The sequence below is a fragment of the Lissotriton helveticus genome, chromosome 11 (genome assembly GCF_964261635.1).
Source record: "Lissotriton helveticus chromosome 11, aLisHel1.1, whole genome shotgun sequence".
Classification (NCBI taxonomy): Eukaryota; Metazoa; Chordata; class Amphibia; order Caudata; family Salamandridae; genus Lissotriton; species Lissotriton helveticus.
Window position 1 is genome coordinate 210,289,036 of NC_136072.1, and position 14,333 is coordinate 210,303,368.

The 14,333-nt window shown below is 39.9% G+C and overlaps 1 protein-coding gene across 1 annotated transcript; it reads right to left on the bottom strand.

The window, feature by feature from the left end:
- Positions 1-10,600: 10,600 nt before the first annotated feature.
- On the bottom strand, positions 10,601-13,846 carry P2RY13 (purinergic receptor P2Y13). The gene is made up of 2 exons (XM_078666116.1): positions 13,734-13,846; positions 10,601-12,541 (listed from the first exon to the last, which is right to left on the bottom strand). The coding sequence occupies exon 2, from the start codon at positions 12,537-12,539 to the stop codon at positions 11,526-11,528; it is 1,014 nt and encodes a 337-aa protein (XP_078522242.1). The 5' UTR covers positions 12,540-12,541; positions 13,734-13,846; the 3' UTR covers positions 10,601-11,525.
- Between the last annotated feature and the right edge of the window lie 487 nt (positions 13,847-14,333).

The window sequence follows — 14,333 nt, forward strand, 5'->3', positions numbered from 1 at the left end:
GCATCACTGGACCTGTGACCCTGCCAACAAATGGGGCCAGACACACATGCCCTGGGCCAGTTCTCCCATACAAGTACTGTGTCTGCGTGTATGGTTACTTGATTTGCATGGGGGCCTTGTGGCCCACAACATTACACATGGGGTGCACAAATCACTTTAGGCGAATGAGTTGTGATGTGTGATGCAATGCGCATTGGGCGACAATGCAAATGCAGTATGTTATTGCATGCACAGTAGCTGGCATCCACAGCGATGACACGCATTGGCCCCAATTGAATGTTGCAGAATTGCGGTCGCATCTTCCATGCCGCGGCGGTGTAGGGCAACCACTTTGCAAATGCGCCATCTGCCAATGGGAGCCTTCAGCGTACATATTTTGATATTGCGGTGTGCCCGCTCTGCAACTATGGGCTCGGAATTGGCCCCAATTGCCTTCTGGGGTGCCGGGGGTCACTCATGGGGATTACGTGGGCCTCGCACTTTGCATTTGGCAGGTTGCCACATTCATTGTGGTGCCGCCACGCTTCCTGGGAGTTGTAGTTCTTTAGGGGTTGCATGCGTGGAGATGTTTGGTACCCGCCTCTGCTGTTGAGCGCGGCAACGTCTTATCTGCAGGAGGTGCAGCAGCTAGAGCAGCAGGAAGGCCTGTGGCACTAGATCCATGGTGGCCTTCGGGGAGTTAAGATGGGTACTGTGTCGGCCTCTCCCCTCCGTTGTTGGGTTTATGCCATCCGCGACGTGGTGTTTTTACACAGCGGTGGGGAGGGCTGTTTGCAACATCGTGATCTGGTGGGCGGGCGGAATGTGTTTCCCCACACCAATCCTGCTCTATTGGCTCCGTCTGCCACCCTTGTGTACCTAAAAAACGGGCATGGCCTGACAGACCGCGGCAGACGGAAAATGGCCTCTGTTGGATCATTGTAATTTGGTGATCGCAATGTCCGCAACTGGTGCGGGTAGATGATGTTTTCTACCACCACCAGCAATGATAGGCTTCCGCCCGGGATAGTAATGAGCCCCTTAGTAAGGCTCTTACCGTACCCTTTTCTGCTTGTGGCATATTATATGCCCACCTGCCTATATTTGCCAGGTTGATTGTATACAGCAGATTTCTCCAACGAGTAGCTCATGAGCTACTTGTAGCTCTCCGAATACCTATGAGTAGCTCCCAGCATACCATATAAGAAGCTTTTTTTGATTACATTAATCTATGTATATCAAAATTGAAAAACATTACTTTACGATGAAAATGTGTGTATTTCCACACCTTACAATGTTTGGAGAAAAATGGATACATTTCCAAATTATACATAAAGCTGATTTTTGAGTGATAGTTAATTTGGCTGTGGGAACACCTATTATTATTATTACTTTAGTGACCAGGACATTTCAGCTGTTACGTATCACTCATGTAGAGGAGTTCTACATACACAAAAGCTTTTTCTACATTACTACCGGCAGCCGTGCCTGATTAGATACAGTGATCCCTGCTTGCATCTTGCAAATGGTTGCCACTAATGTGATCTTGTCTAATGTGCTCACATTAGGTCACTATTAATATTAGAAGCTCAGGGTGATTGTCATTCAACATAAGTAGCTCTTATTACAGAAAAGGTTGGAGACCCCTGATACGAACTTGTCAAAGAAAGTTCTAGGCGAAGAGCCTGTACTGGAGTGCCCTGACTAGTATTTTTTTTTCCAGAAATGTCCCTTCCCATTTATTCAAAAAGTGCAATTCTTTTCTGTAAAGTATTCTAAGGCATATATCAAAGTAGGTGGACTCTTTATACAATAGATTTCCAAAAGGACTTGGAAATGTCTCTTTCCTGAGTAGGTGTATAGATTTTTTAAAGCACCTACATGAGATATTGCTTTTGATTCTAGATGGTGTGGATGAGAATTGTTTTCCAGTGTCTGTGCAAATATTCGCCCTAAGTAGACATACTACTTTGCTGTTTCCACTAGTTTAGCACCTCATTTCCAATTGAAATAGATATGGTGCTTCTCTCCCCTAAAAGGAACCTCCCTTGTCTTTAAAATATTTATTTTCAAACAATTATTTTAAGTGTAAGCGTACATTAGGGTATGTATTTCATGTGGGGCTATTTTAGGGGGAAAATATTTTATACCTACTCGACATTATGGTAGGTCGCTTACATGCAAGGAAAACAAGTAAGGGGGGCAATAAACAGCCTTGTTTAAAGCCTTTCAAAGTAGATATCCCATCAGTTAGGCCCTTTTCTCCTCCCATCTGCACTCTACACCACGTTTTTGTATATAGGGTCATAATCAATTTTAATAAAACAACAGTAATTAGCATTTTCATCAGCTTCCACCATAGGCAAGGTATATCGACCTTGTCAAAAGCTATAGAGAAGTCCACAAATACAATATATACAATCTGTGACTTCATTATCACCTATTTATCAATTATTGAGCAGTCCGATGTTATCAATCACTGAATGCTTTGGATGGGAAGCCATCCTGAGCCATTGGAAGAACCCCGTTATAGAAGATCCATTCCTTCAGATGGTCCAGGAAGCTTGCAGCACATAGTTTTCCAGTTGCGTCCAACAGAGCTATCTGCCTGTAGTTGTTCATAGAAAGTCTTGAGCCCTTCTTCAAAAGGGGGATGACAATACTCCCTGTCCATGATTTTGGTATTTGACCAGTTTTATATATGTAGCAGAATTGAGGTTCCAGAAATTCACTGCAGGTTTTGGGATTACATTTTAGGACAGTGACTGGGATCCTATCTGAACCCAGTACTGCTGATAATCTAAACCGTATAATATATAATACAATTTGTTCTTACGTCGGAGAATTTATCCCATCTTCTTCCAGAACGTTCAAACATTTTCACAAGATCTTTTGGCAGGGTTCTTCCAAATTTGCCTTATAAAGCTCTAAAAGATACTTTTCCCAGTCATATTGAGAGACTGGGTTTGCTGTTAGGGGTTTTTGAGCTTCGGTCACTTTTGATATTAGGCGCCACAACTGTTGCCTATTTGTTGGAGAACTTGCTATCTGCAAGTCAATCCAGTTTTTGTCCGTAAATTCTTTTTTTCTTATTAGTAAATATTTTCTTTCTTACTTTCCTTAGCTTAGAAATTTTTTTTTTCTTAGAGTCAGAAAAGCTTATAAATTGCTGTCTTATTAAACTATTTATTCTTCTTGTAATGTGATCAATAGAATTTTGCACCTTATTTAAAGAGTTTTGCTGGTGCCAAAGAGTTTTGTGCGGTTTGAACTACTGCCAAAAGAGTCAATTCAAAATTCATGAATGGATTATTTTCCATTTTAAACTGAAACAGCTGTTCTGAATTATTCAAACTATTCAACTTCTTCATACCTGAAGTATTTCAAATAATTCTGTCCTTTTCATGGGCTATGAGGGAATGCCCATTCATTTGTGTTAGAAACCAGGAAGAGGAACAGGGGAGAAACTGTTCCATTTTTAATATCAAAATTGTGTGATCATTACTTTGTGTAAAATACGTTCTCATGTGCTGTATTCTCTTCTCTCATTACACTAATTCCTATAACTTTTTGGAATTATTACTCACTGCTTTTTGGCTTATATAATTTTCCAGATTCTGCTTTTATTTTTCAGAACTTCGATGAACATGAAGTATCAATACACCAAGGATTTGAGTGGTTTTAGGGAAGGTTAATGATGTGACCATGTGTTATGAGGAATACACTTCCTTCTGCCTCACATTAAAAGGATATTGCAAGCTAAGTCAGAGATTCATGACTATATAACGGAATTGGGCCTTTGACCTTGATCTTCTACATAGTTGTGCATTCCTCGGTTACTTGGCATACATTTTTTATTGTATGGTAGGTGGTAATTTATACCATATATGTCAATTAATCAATCACTCATTAGACATTTTTGTATGTGAATCAGTGGTGATGGTCCTTTCAAACTGCATGAGCATAAGTTGGGTCTTCATTAAAATAGTCTCCAACTAAAAGCAGGATGTATATTGCTTGTCCAACATGAAGGTTACAGGGGTAATATGTAGAGGAACCGTCACAGGTGCATACATACACCAAGATGGTGGTGGTCTCATGCACGTAGACACTTTTGTCTTGAACACACTGGCAGAACTGCCAGTATCCCTGCATAGATTCTAATATTGGCAGACACGGATCTTGTACCAAGTATGTCGCGTTTCCATAAATTACGGTTCTTAAAAGCATCACTTGCAAGGAGATTGTCAAGGATAGGTGCAAGCTTGAATGAATGGAATAGAGCGAGCTGAGTCACTTACCAAATAGGCTAATGGCGACCACTGATCTAATAAAGACTCTGCTATAGACACACATTAAACCTAAAAAACGTCAACTCTCAAACTCACAGTGAATCGTGTAGAGAGAGCTGGAGGCACAGGCAACAGCTTCCTTTTCCGTTCAATGGGTATATTTCAGTGATCACCCCTCCCATAATCACTCAAAATCCCCATTAATAGATTTCTCTCCGTGACAATTCAAAATGGGAGTGAGCAAGAAAATGTCGGACCAATAAGTGGATGGACAAATAAGTGTGCAGGTGTAGGTCGGTTTGTGATGCACATATAGCTTGGGTGGCTCTGGTGTTAGAAAGCACTACAAAAGCTGTTGTGATACTTTGTTGAATAAGAATTGACAATGCCAATAGGTCTCACATATAAGTTAACTTTGTCAATATTTTTTAAGGTAATGTTATATAGGCTGATATGGTATGGTATGCCATGATATGGCCTGTCACATTATGGTATAGTACAGTATTTATGAAATCGTTTGGTAGGCTACGGTATGATATGGTATGGTATTGCCTGTGATTGGTACGGATTGGTATTGCATGGCACTGGTATGGTACGGTACTTTTATTGTATGGTATAGTATGGTATGGCCTGTCACTTTATGGTATGGTAGAGTATGGTATGATCTTGCATTGTTTCGTATGGTATGGTATGGCCTGTCATGGTATGGTATGGGCAGTCATGGTACGGTATGATATAGCCTGTCCATTCATTGTATGGCATGCTATGTTATGCAATGGTATGGTAAGGTGTGGCCTGTCATTGTATGGTAAGGTAATACCATACAGATAATTCCCTGCAGTACTTTGGTGAGTGTGACGAATCTAAAGAAGGTGAGACCCAAATCCTCCAAAGATGTCTGTAGGGAGAACAGCAATATGAAAACCAGGTGACCAATGAATAGATAAGAAATGAGAGTGACAAGGAAGTCAGCCAATTGAAAGCAATGGGCGGGCTAAAAGCCATTTTTAAGTTTTTTTTTAGATAAAAGAACACTGCAAGCGACAGTGCATGCGCTGGTTCAGGAGAGACCTAAAGTAGACTGGATTTGGTTGGAACCGACTCTACTCACCACCACCAAGATGTTTACCTCCTCTTCCAGCTGTATACAAGATGTCAGTGGTTCTCTAACATGGACAAAACGCACATAAGATCACCATCTCTTCAGCCATATGGAGTAGCCACACAGCCAATGATCAGTCACTCAATGACAAGATATTGCCTAAACCAATTAAAAATCCACTGTACTTTTCGCCACCACCATCAGAATATATTTTTTCAAACCTGATTGATTATCAGTGCTGTGTACAGCACGAAATATCCCTGCTCGCTGGAGTTAGGAGACAAATATGTCCAATTAAGAAAGTTATTTTCAAACTAAAACAAAACTCAACGCTGTACAAGAGTTTTTCAACTTAACAATTGACTACACAAACAAAATGCTAATTAATTAAGCCTTTTTGACAAATAATTTAATAGTAAGTTTTACTTTCGTCGCACAACTCCAGTGTGACTTGTAATGTACTTAGAATGCACAGGGGATTCCTCATCCCATATGTCCTACATAAATTCATCAAACTCAAATAGATCTTCATAGACAGCACGAAAAATATTTAGATATTTACACTGTTTCTATTTCCGAAATATATTACTTATTAGAACATTCTTTTAGTTTCGTACTAAATGCAGGAGTTATAACGCATGCTAGAGGGATGAGGCAAACTATTATAGTGCTTGGAGGTCATGCCTAGGTAAACAAATATTGCTGGTTTTATGAGAATAACATGCAAGAATGTAAGTTTCTGCACTGATTCCTACCTGTTTTTCACTAATATTTGTGGCTAACAAGGTGTAATGCCAATTGGCCTGGTATATCCGGTTTCTGTGCCCATCTGAATTTTCAGGTCACTTGCAACCAAGGACTTTGTGAATGATCAGATTGTGTCTGCATTGGGCACTGAATGGATGTTAGTGTCCTACATAAGCATTTGTGGTTGTTCTTCCCAAAGTCAGCATAGCTTGAATCACAATGTGATGCATGTGACTTAACCACATCCCGCTTTCTTCCTTCTCTGTTTGTAAGAACAGCGGAAATAAATCATGCACCTTTCATAAACAAGGTTGTGCAAGCTAAATACATTGAGTGAGAACACTGCGTCTGGTGTTTCAGTTTATTTTTCATTTGGAACACACTGCAGAGCAGATGGTGTCCAACATAGATTCCAGATCCCTGGAGGATCCATGCTAGATTTTCACGGTAACCCCTAAGAAGGTAAATTAGTTCAGATTATAGGAATTATATGTGAATGTCTTTTTAATGGCCACTCTTAAAACCAGGCCATCCTGGATCTATGTTGGACACCCCTCCCTACATTAGGGCATACTACTGACACCAGCACACAGTGGATGTTTCAAGGACAACAACATTTTACAATAGCAAAGAAGTTTCAGAATCATGCTCCTGACTTCCCCGTCCACAAACATTCCCTAAATTACAGAAATCTGTTGGAATTCCTTGTATAATGTTTTTACAGTGCTCAATTTATGGATCAATAAAAGATTTAAACTTAAATCATTGCCAAAAATTACAGAGCAGGCACACGACTAACCAAATTGACAACTTTTTAATCGAATCCAGCTGGGGCTCGGTTGTCTTTATTAATAGTCACCTAAGACATTTCATTAATTACATGTGCAACTGTTATGGAAAAAATGCACATTCTGTCAAATACGAAGGTTTTACCTTAGTGAAATGAAAGAAATGTATATTTTAACAAACTGTATGATAGGAGAAGTAGGAAATTATCATTTGCAGTTCTCGTCTTAATTACTTTCTTTAAGCACTTACTTTTCTACAAAGATTATTCTGTCAAGAGCTCATATTGGCGATGGCCTCTAGCACTCTCTTTGCATTTCATTCACACTCACTAAGAGAAGCCAAGCATGTGTCAAATAACAACAGGCAGGCTTTTATACCCACTCATCACCTGCCCTGCACATTCTGAGCATGATCTGATTTGCATAAGTACATACATTTGGTTATAATTATATTTATGACAATGCAGTTTAGTTGTAGCCAAATGCTAATTATTGCACTACTCCAAAGGAGGTGCAAGTCCATTTAAAAGCAATAAGATCATCCTGATTTTGGCAATCAGTTAAACATGTTTTTTTTTTTTGCAGAGTTTTACACAGCGGGAACTAGACCCGAACCGAATATCAGAGCACTTTTCAAAGCACCAGTTACTATACATGAGGACGCACATTCATTTTAGGCACGGGGAGATAGTGGTTTGCCCAGAATCGCAGGAGGTTTTGGCGTCTGTACCGAGACTCGAACTCCCCAAGTCCGAGGTCGAGCGCACTATCCGTTAGGCCAACTCCTCTCCCAATTGTCCACTTATTCCAGTTATAGAGCAGAGCCAATGAGAATGTATCTGCAGAACGATGCAGGAAGCTGCTCATAGCTGACACAGCACTAATACCTCTCCCTCACAGTAAGTAAGCAGAGCTGGTTTGCCCGCTATGGCTTTGTTTCTGTTGTTTGAACTCACTAACATATCCTTTGTCCATTGTGTATAGCACTCCACACAGGGAATATTCGAGCCAGGATGTGGTGTAGCATGTTATAGTAGATCTAAGACGTTTTGTAAATATACATGGCCAACATTTTGTGTATCTTTATATTGTGATATGTATTGTACCACCGTGTGTCACACGATGTCGGGTCTCTTCGAACACTCTTCCAGGGACTGCTGATTTTATAAGGTGAGCACATCCACCCTCTGAAAGTAGGTTTCCAGCTCATGTGTTAGAGAATCTGTGCTTTCAAAGTCCATTAAGGATTCTTTATCCTACTGAGGACACGCGTTTCAGAAGCCTTTATTGTTGGAGTCTTAAGAGGCTTCTTCGGCCATGACAGTCTCTAAGCCGCCCTGCCCCTTCCTACTGCCCCTCCCTGTCCATTTTCTCTCTTGGACTCGGAGTGAAAGCCCCACCCACCCTCAGCCACTGAAAACGTGTTCTGAGTGGACAGGTGTGCGGATACGCCACTGCACCTCAAACACGTGAATTAGGTCCAGGGTTGGCTTTCAAACCCCAAGGACATAAGTCAAGACTTCAGAGTGGCAGCCTCTAAGTGAAAGGAAGACGTATAGTGCTTGCCTGATATAAGGTACCTGCTTCATGTCTAAAAGGAAGAACACTTGCCTCAGACACATATTAACATCATCAGGATGGTCACCTCATACATGTGCATATATTTGCCTAGCACAGGCTAAAACAGTTATACAGAGTCCTCGTACAGACTTACATGGGCACACAGTGACATTTCATAAGCTTTGACATCATGAGGCAATGAGCTTGTATAAACTGGGACACAGAAAAGTCTTGTCTTCCTTGAGCTATTGAAGAAATAGCAAATTAATGTCAGATAATATTTAATCTTGTAGATAATCCCCAGATGAAGGCCAGTCAGCCGAAATGCATTGGTATAAAAAGAAAAAGGTAAACCAGGAATAATGCATTTTGGGAATGAAAGTTCATACATTGATTATGAAAAGCAAGTATTGTGATGCAACAATATAGTTTGGAGATTGGAAAAAAAACCTTTGGAGCAGCGGATTTATTTGGAACATTTGAAGGAAATTGTTGAAGCTTCATAAAAGCAGCATTAACCTGTCCCATGCTCACTTTGTCGCTGGATTCAAGCTAGCCTGGCTGATGAGGGTTGTTAGCCCCAAACCCGTCCCAGGATGCTTGTTTCCAGTCCAGAGAAGACATGGCTTGGCAGTTTGGGCTGGACTGTTCCCATGAGGCACAGGGTCAAGATTGATTTGCTAATAGCTGTTTCTGAACTGGGGTGGCGAAGTGAGCTAAAGAGCAATGATGGATTTAGCCCAGATCTGTGACTGGGGTGAGTGTCTGACAAGTTTCAGCGCTCCGTTCATCATCTCCTGGTGTTTGATAAGTGTGGTATTGATAATTAACCCCTTCGATGCTCATGACGTAACGGTTCCGTCATGAGCATCGGTTGAGCTGTGCTCATGACGGAACCGTTCCGTCATGAGCCCATAGGCTCAATAGAACGTTCAGCACAGCGCAGGAATCTGCGCCGCGCTGAAGCGGTTAAGTGCCTGTGCAAAGCACCGGAAACCAATTAGGTGCCAATTCTGAGCACCGGAAACCACCAGCTCAAATTAAGCACCACAGTGACGTTTAAAGTGAAATCTAAACAATGAACTTCTCTACTAATAGGAGAAATGGTGTAATGGGGCGAATACACCGTTATCCGCGTAAATCCCCATCTACCATTTTGTGTGTCTTTCAGTACCACTTGTTGGGAGGAGCACTGCTCTGGATCAGTAGGAGGGAGAGCAGAGAAGAGTGCAGGAAGTGATGTGCCTGTGAGGCACACCAGGTCTGGTAGGTCGGGCATAGGACAGCACCACATAAGCTATTGCTGGATGTGTAGAACTAGGCTTATCCACCATAGCCCAATGCCTACTCACCATCCTCACCTGTAGAACATTAACCAGCTCTCCAAGCTCAGTCTGAGATGGCAGTGGGTTGTTGAGATGGAGACAGGCACAGGCAGTCAGGATCCGTCTGCCAACCTCAATGAAGGTGACTGTTGGCCAATGAGCAACTGGGAAGAGCTTCTTTTATGACAAGGCATCCCCTAACCAATCCATTGTCACCATACTTTCCAATAGTACCTACAGAATATGATTTCACTTACTTGATTGGTTGTGAGCACTGGATACATTAAGAGCTAAAGCAGTTTTATTTTTAACCTTACACTCGACTTAACACCTTGCCACAAATTTAAAACTTTCTTAATAATTGAATTAAGTAACAAATTGACAAATAAAGGCATGTCTATGACAAATAATATTATAAGTATCGTTATAGCAATTACTGCTTTTTAAGCAAATATTCAAAACCTAAAATATATGGAACTTTATTTTCAGAAGTGTCCCACTTTTCTTGCATGGAAACGAATATTAATTGAACACTTACTAAGAAAAGGTAACATTTCAACATGTTGTTTAAGAAAGTGAACCAGACAACCACACGAGGAAATATCAATCTTTATTAATGATTGAAAATCCCCTCATTTGCACCCTTAAGGAAAGTGACATGATACATTATTTGAGTGTAGGTACAAGCGTTGGTGCATCATGCACCAAAATGTCCTTTTCTTAAGACTAACAGAACATTTCGCCCCTGCATTACAAATGTGCATCCGTGCTCGAACATAAAAAGGAGAACATTTCAATATCAGGATCTTTCATCTTAATGTCAATTTGTGATATTGAATTTATTTGCAAATACATCAAATAAACACAATTGCATAAAAAACGCAATATGTATTTTCTAATGCATGCTTTGTTGTTCCCTTGATGTTATTACTCCACAACATCGCTTTGTTTGATGTGAGCTACAGGAATAATTAAACATTTTTACAATTTAAAGCTAGGAGCAAAAGGCAGAACATTATGGTGCTTGGGAGCTGATACAATAGGAAGAAAAATAAATATTGCAAAACATGCTTGATGTGAACAGCTTCAGATCGCTTTTGCATCTACGTTGGATTTTTGGGTTTACTTTCGGTATTGAACCTAACAGCCGCATCTTCCTCTAAAAAAACTGTTACACATGTTCCCTTAGCTGGAAAACCTCATTCTCCCGTCTCTATTTCTGCAACTGCAGAATTTATGCATCATTGACAAAACATGGATGTGCAAGCTAAATATACTTAGTGAGAATGGTTTGGCAGATTTTTCTTTTATCTTTAGGAACAAACCTTTAAATAGGGGTGCTTGGTACGGATTGTGGGGAGCTGGATCAATTTCAGAGGTCCCGATAAACTGACCAACAACAACTGCAAATGAGTTTCAATTACATTCATTTAATGAGAATGTATCTTATGTTCTTACCTTCAAAATGTGGCATGGGTTCTTTCCTTTTGGGCCTAAGTTGAACAATCCTGCTGCTGAGTCTTCTGTTTTGACCCTGATGTACAATGGTTGTCCCAAACACAACACAGTTACACAATAGTGAAAGGTTCTCTGATCGAAGCTTATGACTACCTGGAACACAATGTCTACAACAAATTTGTAAATCAGAATAGACAGGCATAGTCTCATTGATGACAGTCATATTTTTCTAGTGGAAATATAAGAAATGTTTATCAATAAGTGCTTTAATGTTTTACATTGCAGTTTCATTGTTGATTTCTGTGGCTGCCGTGTCCATACTTAAGTCTGTAGCCTTTCTAAATGCCATGTTCAAAAGCTTTTCCCGAAATGGCTTGCACAAAAAAATGTAGATCAGTGGATCCATGCAGATATTGCTAGCTGCCAGCCACAGGGTGCTCTCCTTTGCCAGAAACAATTGGTTTTGGATTGTGCAGTCTGGGATTCCTCCAGTCTGGCTCAGTGTGTATGGCACTCTTGTAAAGTGGAATGGGCCGAAACACCCGAAGAACACGGCTACTACAATGAACACTTTAGCCTTCATTCTGTTTTTTGTCTCCTTGGCCTTCCTCTTGAAGTTCCTGTAGGATTCATAGACCTTCTTGCTGATAATTGTGTAGAACAGGATTATGAGTATGAAGACCGTCCAGAAGATGACCTGACACAAATAGTTGACTGCGGAGTGCCATCGCAGGCCCAATTCCGTTTTCAGAGAAGAGCATTTCTTCACAGAGGAAGGTGTAGCTTTCTTACTCGATAAAATGATGTTTGGCAGCGAGATGCCAAATATCACCAGCCATACACACGCGGAAATGATCTTGGCATGGGTCACGCTTTGCATCTGGATCTGTCCGAATGGCTGCGCGATCTTCAGAAATCGATCAAGTGCTATAAGTCCAAGCAGGATAATACTGATGTACATCATCTCATAGAAGATCACAGCTGAGAAGCGACAAACGAATGCTTTGAGTTGCCATGTGGCTAAGCCTGAGTCAGTGACAATTTTGAAGGGTAGCATTAGGGTCATCACAAGGTCAGCAACTAGAGTGTTCTTCAGGTAGACAATGAAAATGGATGTGCTGGGAACCTGGAAGAAGACCCAAATGGATAAAGCATTCAAAATAAGCCCAATGAAGAACAGCACAGTGTACAGAATGGGAAACACAATATGGCTGATTGTCGTGTCCCTTTTGCAGCTGGTTGCAAAAGAAGATGTCTCATTTGAAAGGTTGGAAAGAGTCGTGTTCATTGCTAGGAATAAAAAAAAAAGAAATCAGAAAAGATATTTTGTGTTATGTTGTTCGACATGTGGATATGATAAATTATACACCATGTATTACTTCTTGTGAATATCGGTAAACAAATATTAATTTTGCAATTTAAATATGACAACTATTTGTCCCTTGCACATATTAATTGTTAAACTATAGGATTATTTATGGGAAGTTTGATAATATAATGATGTTACAGATGTATTTTTCCGTATGAATTATAATCCTGTATTGATATTGTCTAAAAAATAATAACGTGCTACTTACAAAAAGAAAAGGTAAGTGTCGTATTGTGGTACACATGAGATAATACTTTTCAAAAATATTTCTGGCCAAAATGTTTTATATTTGAATATCTTAGAAGCTTTTGCCTTTTGCGTACTGAAACCCAAACATTCAAATCAGCTGTTGTAGTTACTGGTAAAAGTGGAAATTGGCTTGTATTTTATTTATTTTAATATTTGTGTTTTTTTTTAGTTTAAAATACTCACTAAATATCAATTATTCGTTCGCATCCTTCCTTCCATAGAAAGAGGATCAAGCTATTTATATTAAACGAAACACTCCAATACACTTCACATTTCTTTTCTAATGAATAAGACTGAATAATTGCAAAAATGGTTACAAATATGAATGAAAAACAGATTCAAATGTGTCTTGAAAAGGAGCTATTTCTAACTTGCGGAATAGGCAAGGGTCCTTGTTACTGATTTACATAAAATGTGTTTTACATAAAGCCACATTTTATGTCATCTCACTCTCATTGTATGAATCCAGTTGCCTTTAGCTTAATAGTAAAAGTTCATGTGCAGAGTTTTCAATTAGGATATGCATTCATTAATCAAGTCGTTATTATAAGGCTTCTCTACTTGTTCACAATAATGTAATATGTTGCACCTTACAAAATAATGCTAGCCTATTTATGGCATCATTTAGAGTTCAGAAGGACCTGAAAATTCACCAATTTCTGGTGAATTCTCTAAACATGGAGTAGAATCCACAAGGTGAATTTCCTCCACCGTAAGGATATTGTTGTACACTCGAGACATTGATTAGAATTCCTGCCAGAAATTGGAGGATTTTCAGGTGGCCCCAAATTCTAAGTGAGGCCTTAGCACATAGTTTAATTCAATCAATATACAGTTGGTATGATGGAAAATAAACGTTTTTACCTTTCTCTGCATCAATCTTGGCACTGTTGCCGTTGGGGAGGTTTCTGGTTTCTTCTTTACTGGAGCAAATCTGATATTTGGTTAGGCAGCTGTTTGCTTTTGTTCTAGTTTCCTGCGTTATTACTAAATTTACTTCCTCATTTTGGGCGCCACACAGACTGGCACCTCCCAAAATGTGCTTTCAGGAACTATTAATTTTACAGGAACAGAAGGCCTAATTTAAAGAAAGGGGCCACATTCATGAAGTGAGAACTGGGGACACGTACCACATAAGTGAGAGATGGGTGTGCTAATTTAAAGCATGGGATCTGCCACAATTTGGGATTGACAAGTGTTAAACATTTAAAGGGCTGGAAAAGCTAAATGTTTGCACCATGGACTGTTCTTAATGGATGCTTGTCACGGGAACTTTAAATGAGCATGCTGATTTTAGCTGGAAATGTAGCAGCATGTGTTGCCACATCTAAAATCACCTAAAATTAAATCAGTGCACAGCATGACAAAACACAATAGCATACATAAGAGCATCATACCAGCACAACTAAACGAGAACAGTACACTGCATAAACAAAACAGTTAAAACAGAATGCAACACAAAAC

Bases quoted from the DNA above. Each gene is read 5' to 3' on its own strand.
- P2RY13 (XM_078666116.1), bottom strand. From the start codon at position 12,539: ATGAACACGACTCTTTCCAACCTTTCAAATGAGACATCTTCTTTTGCA.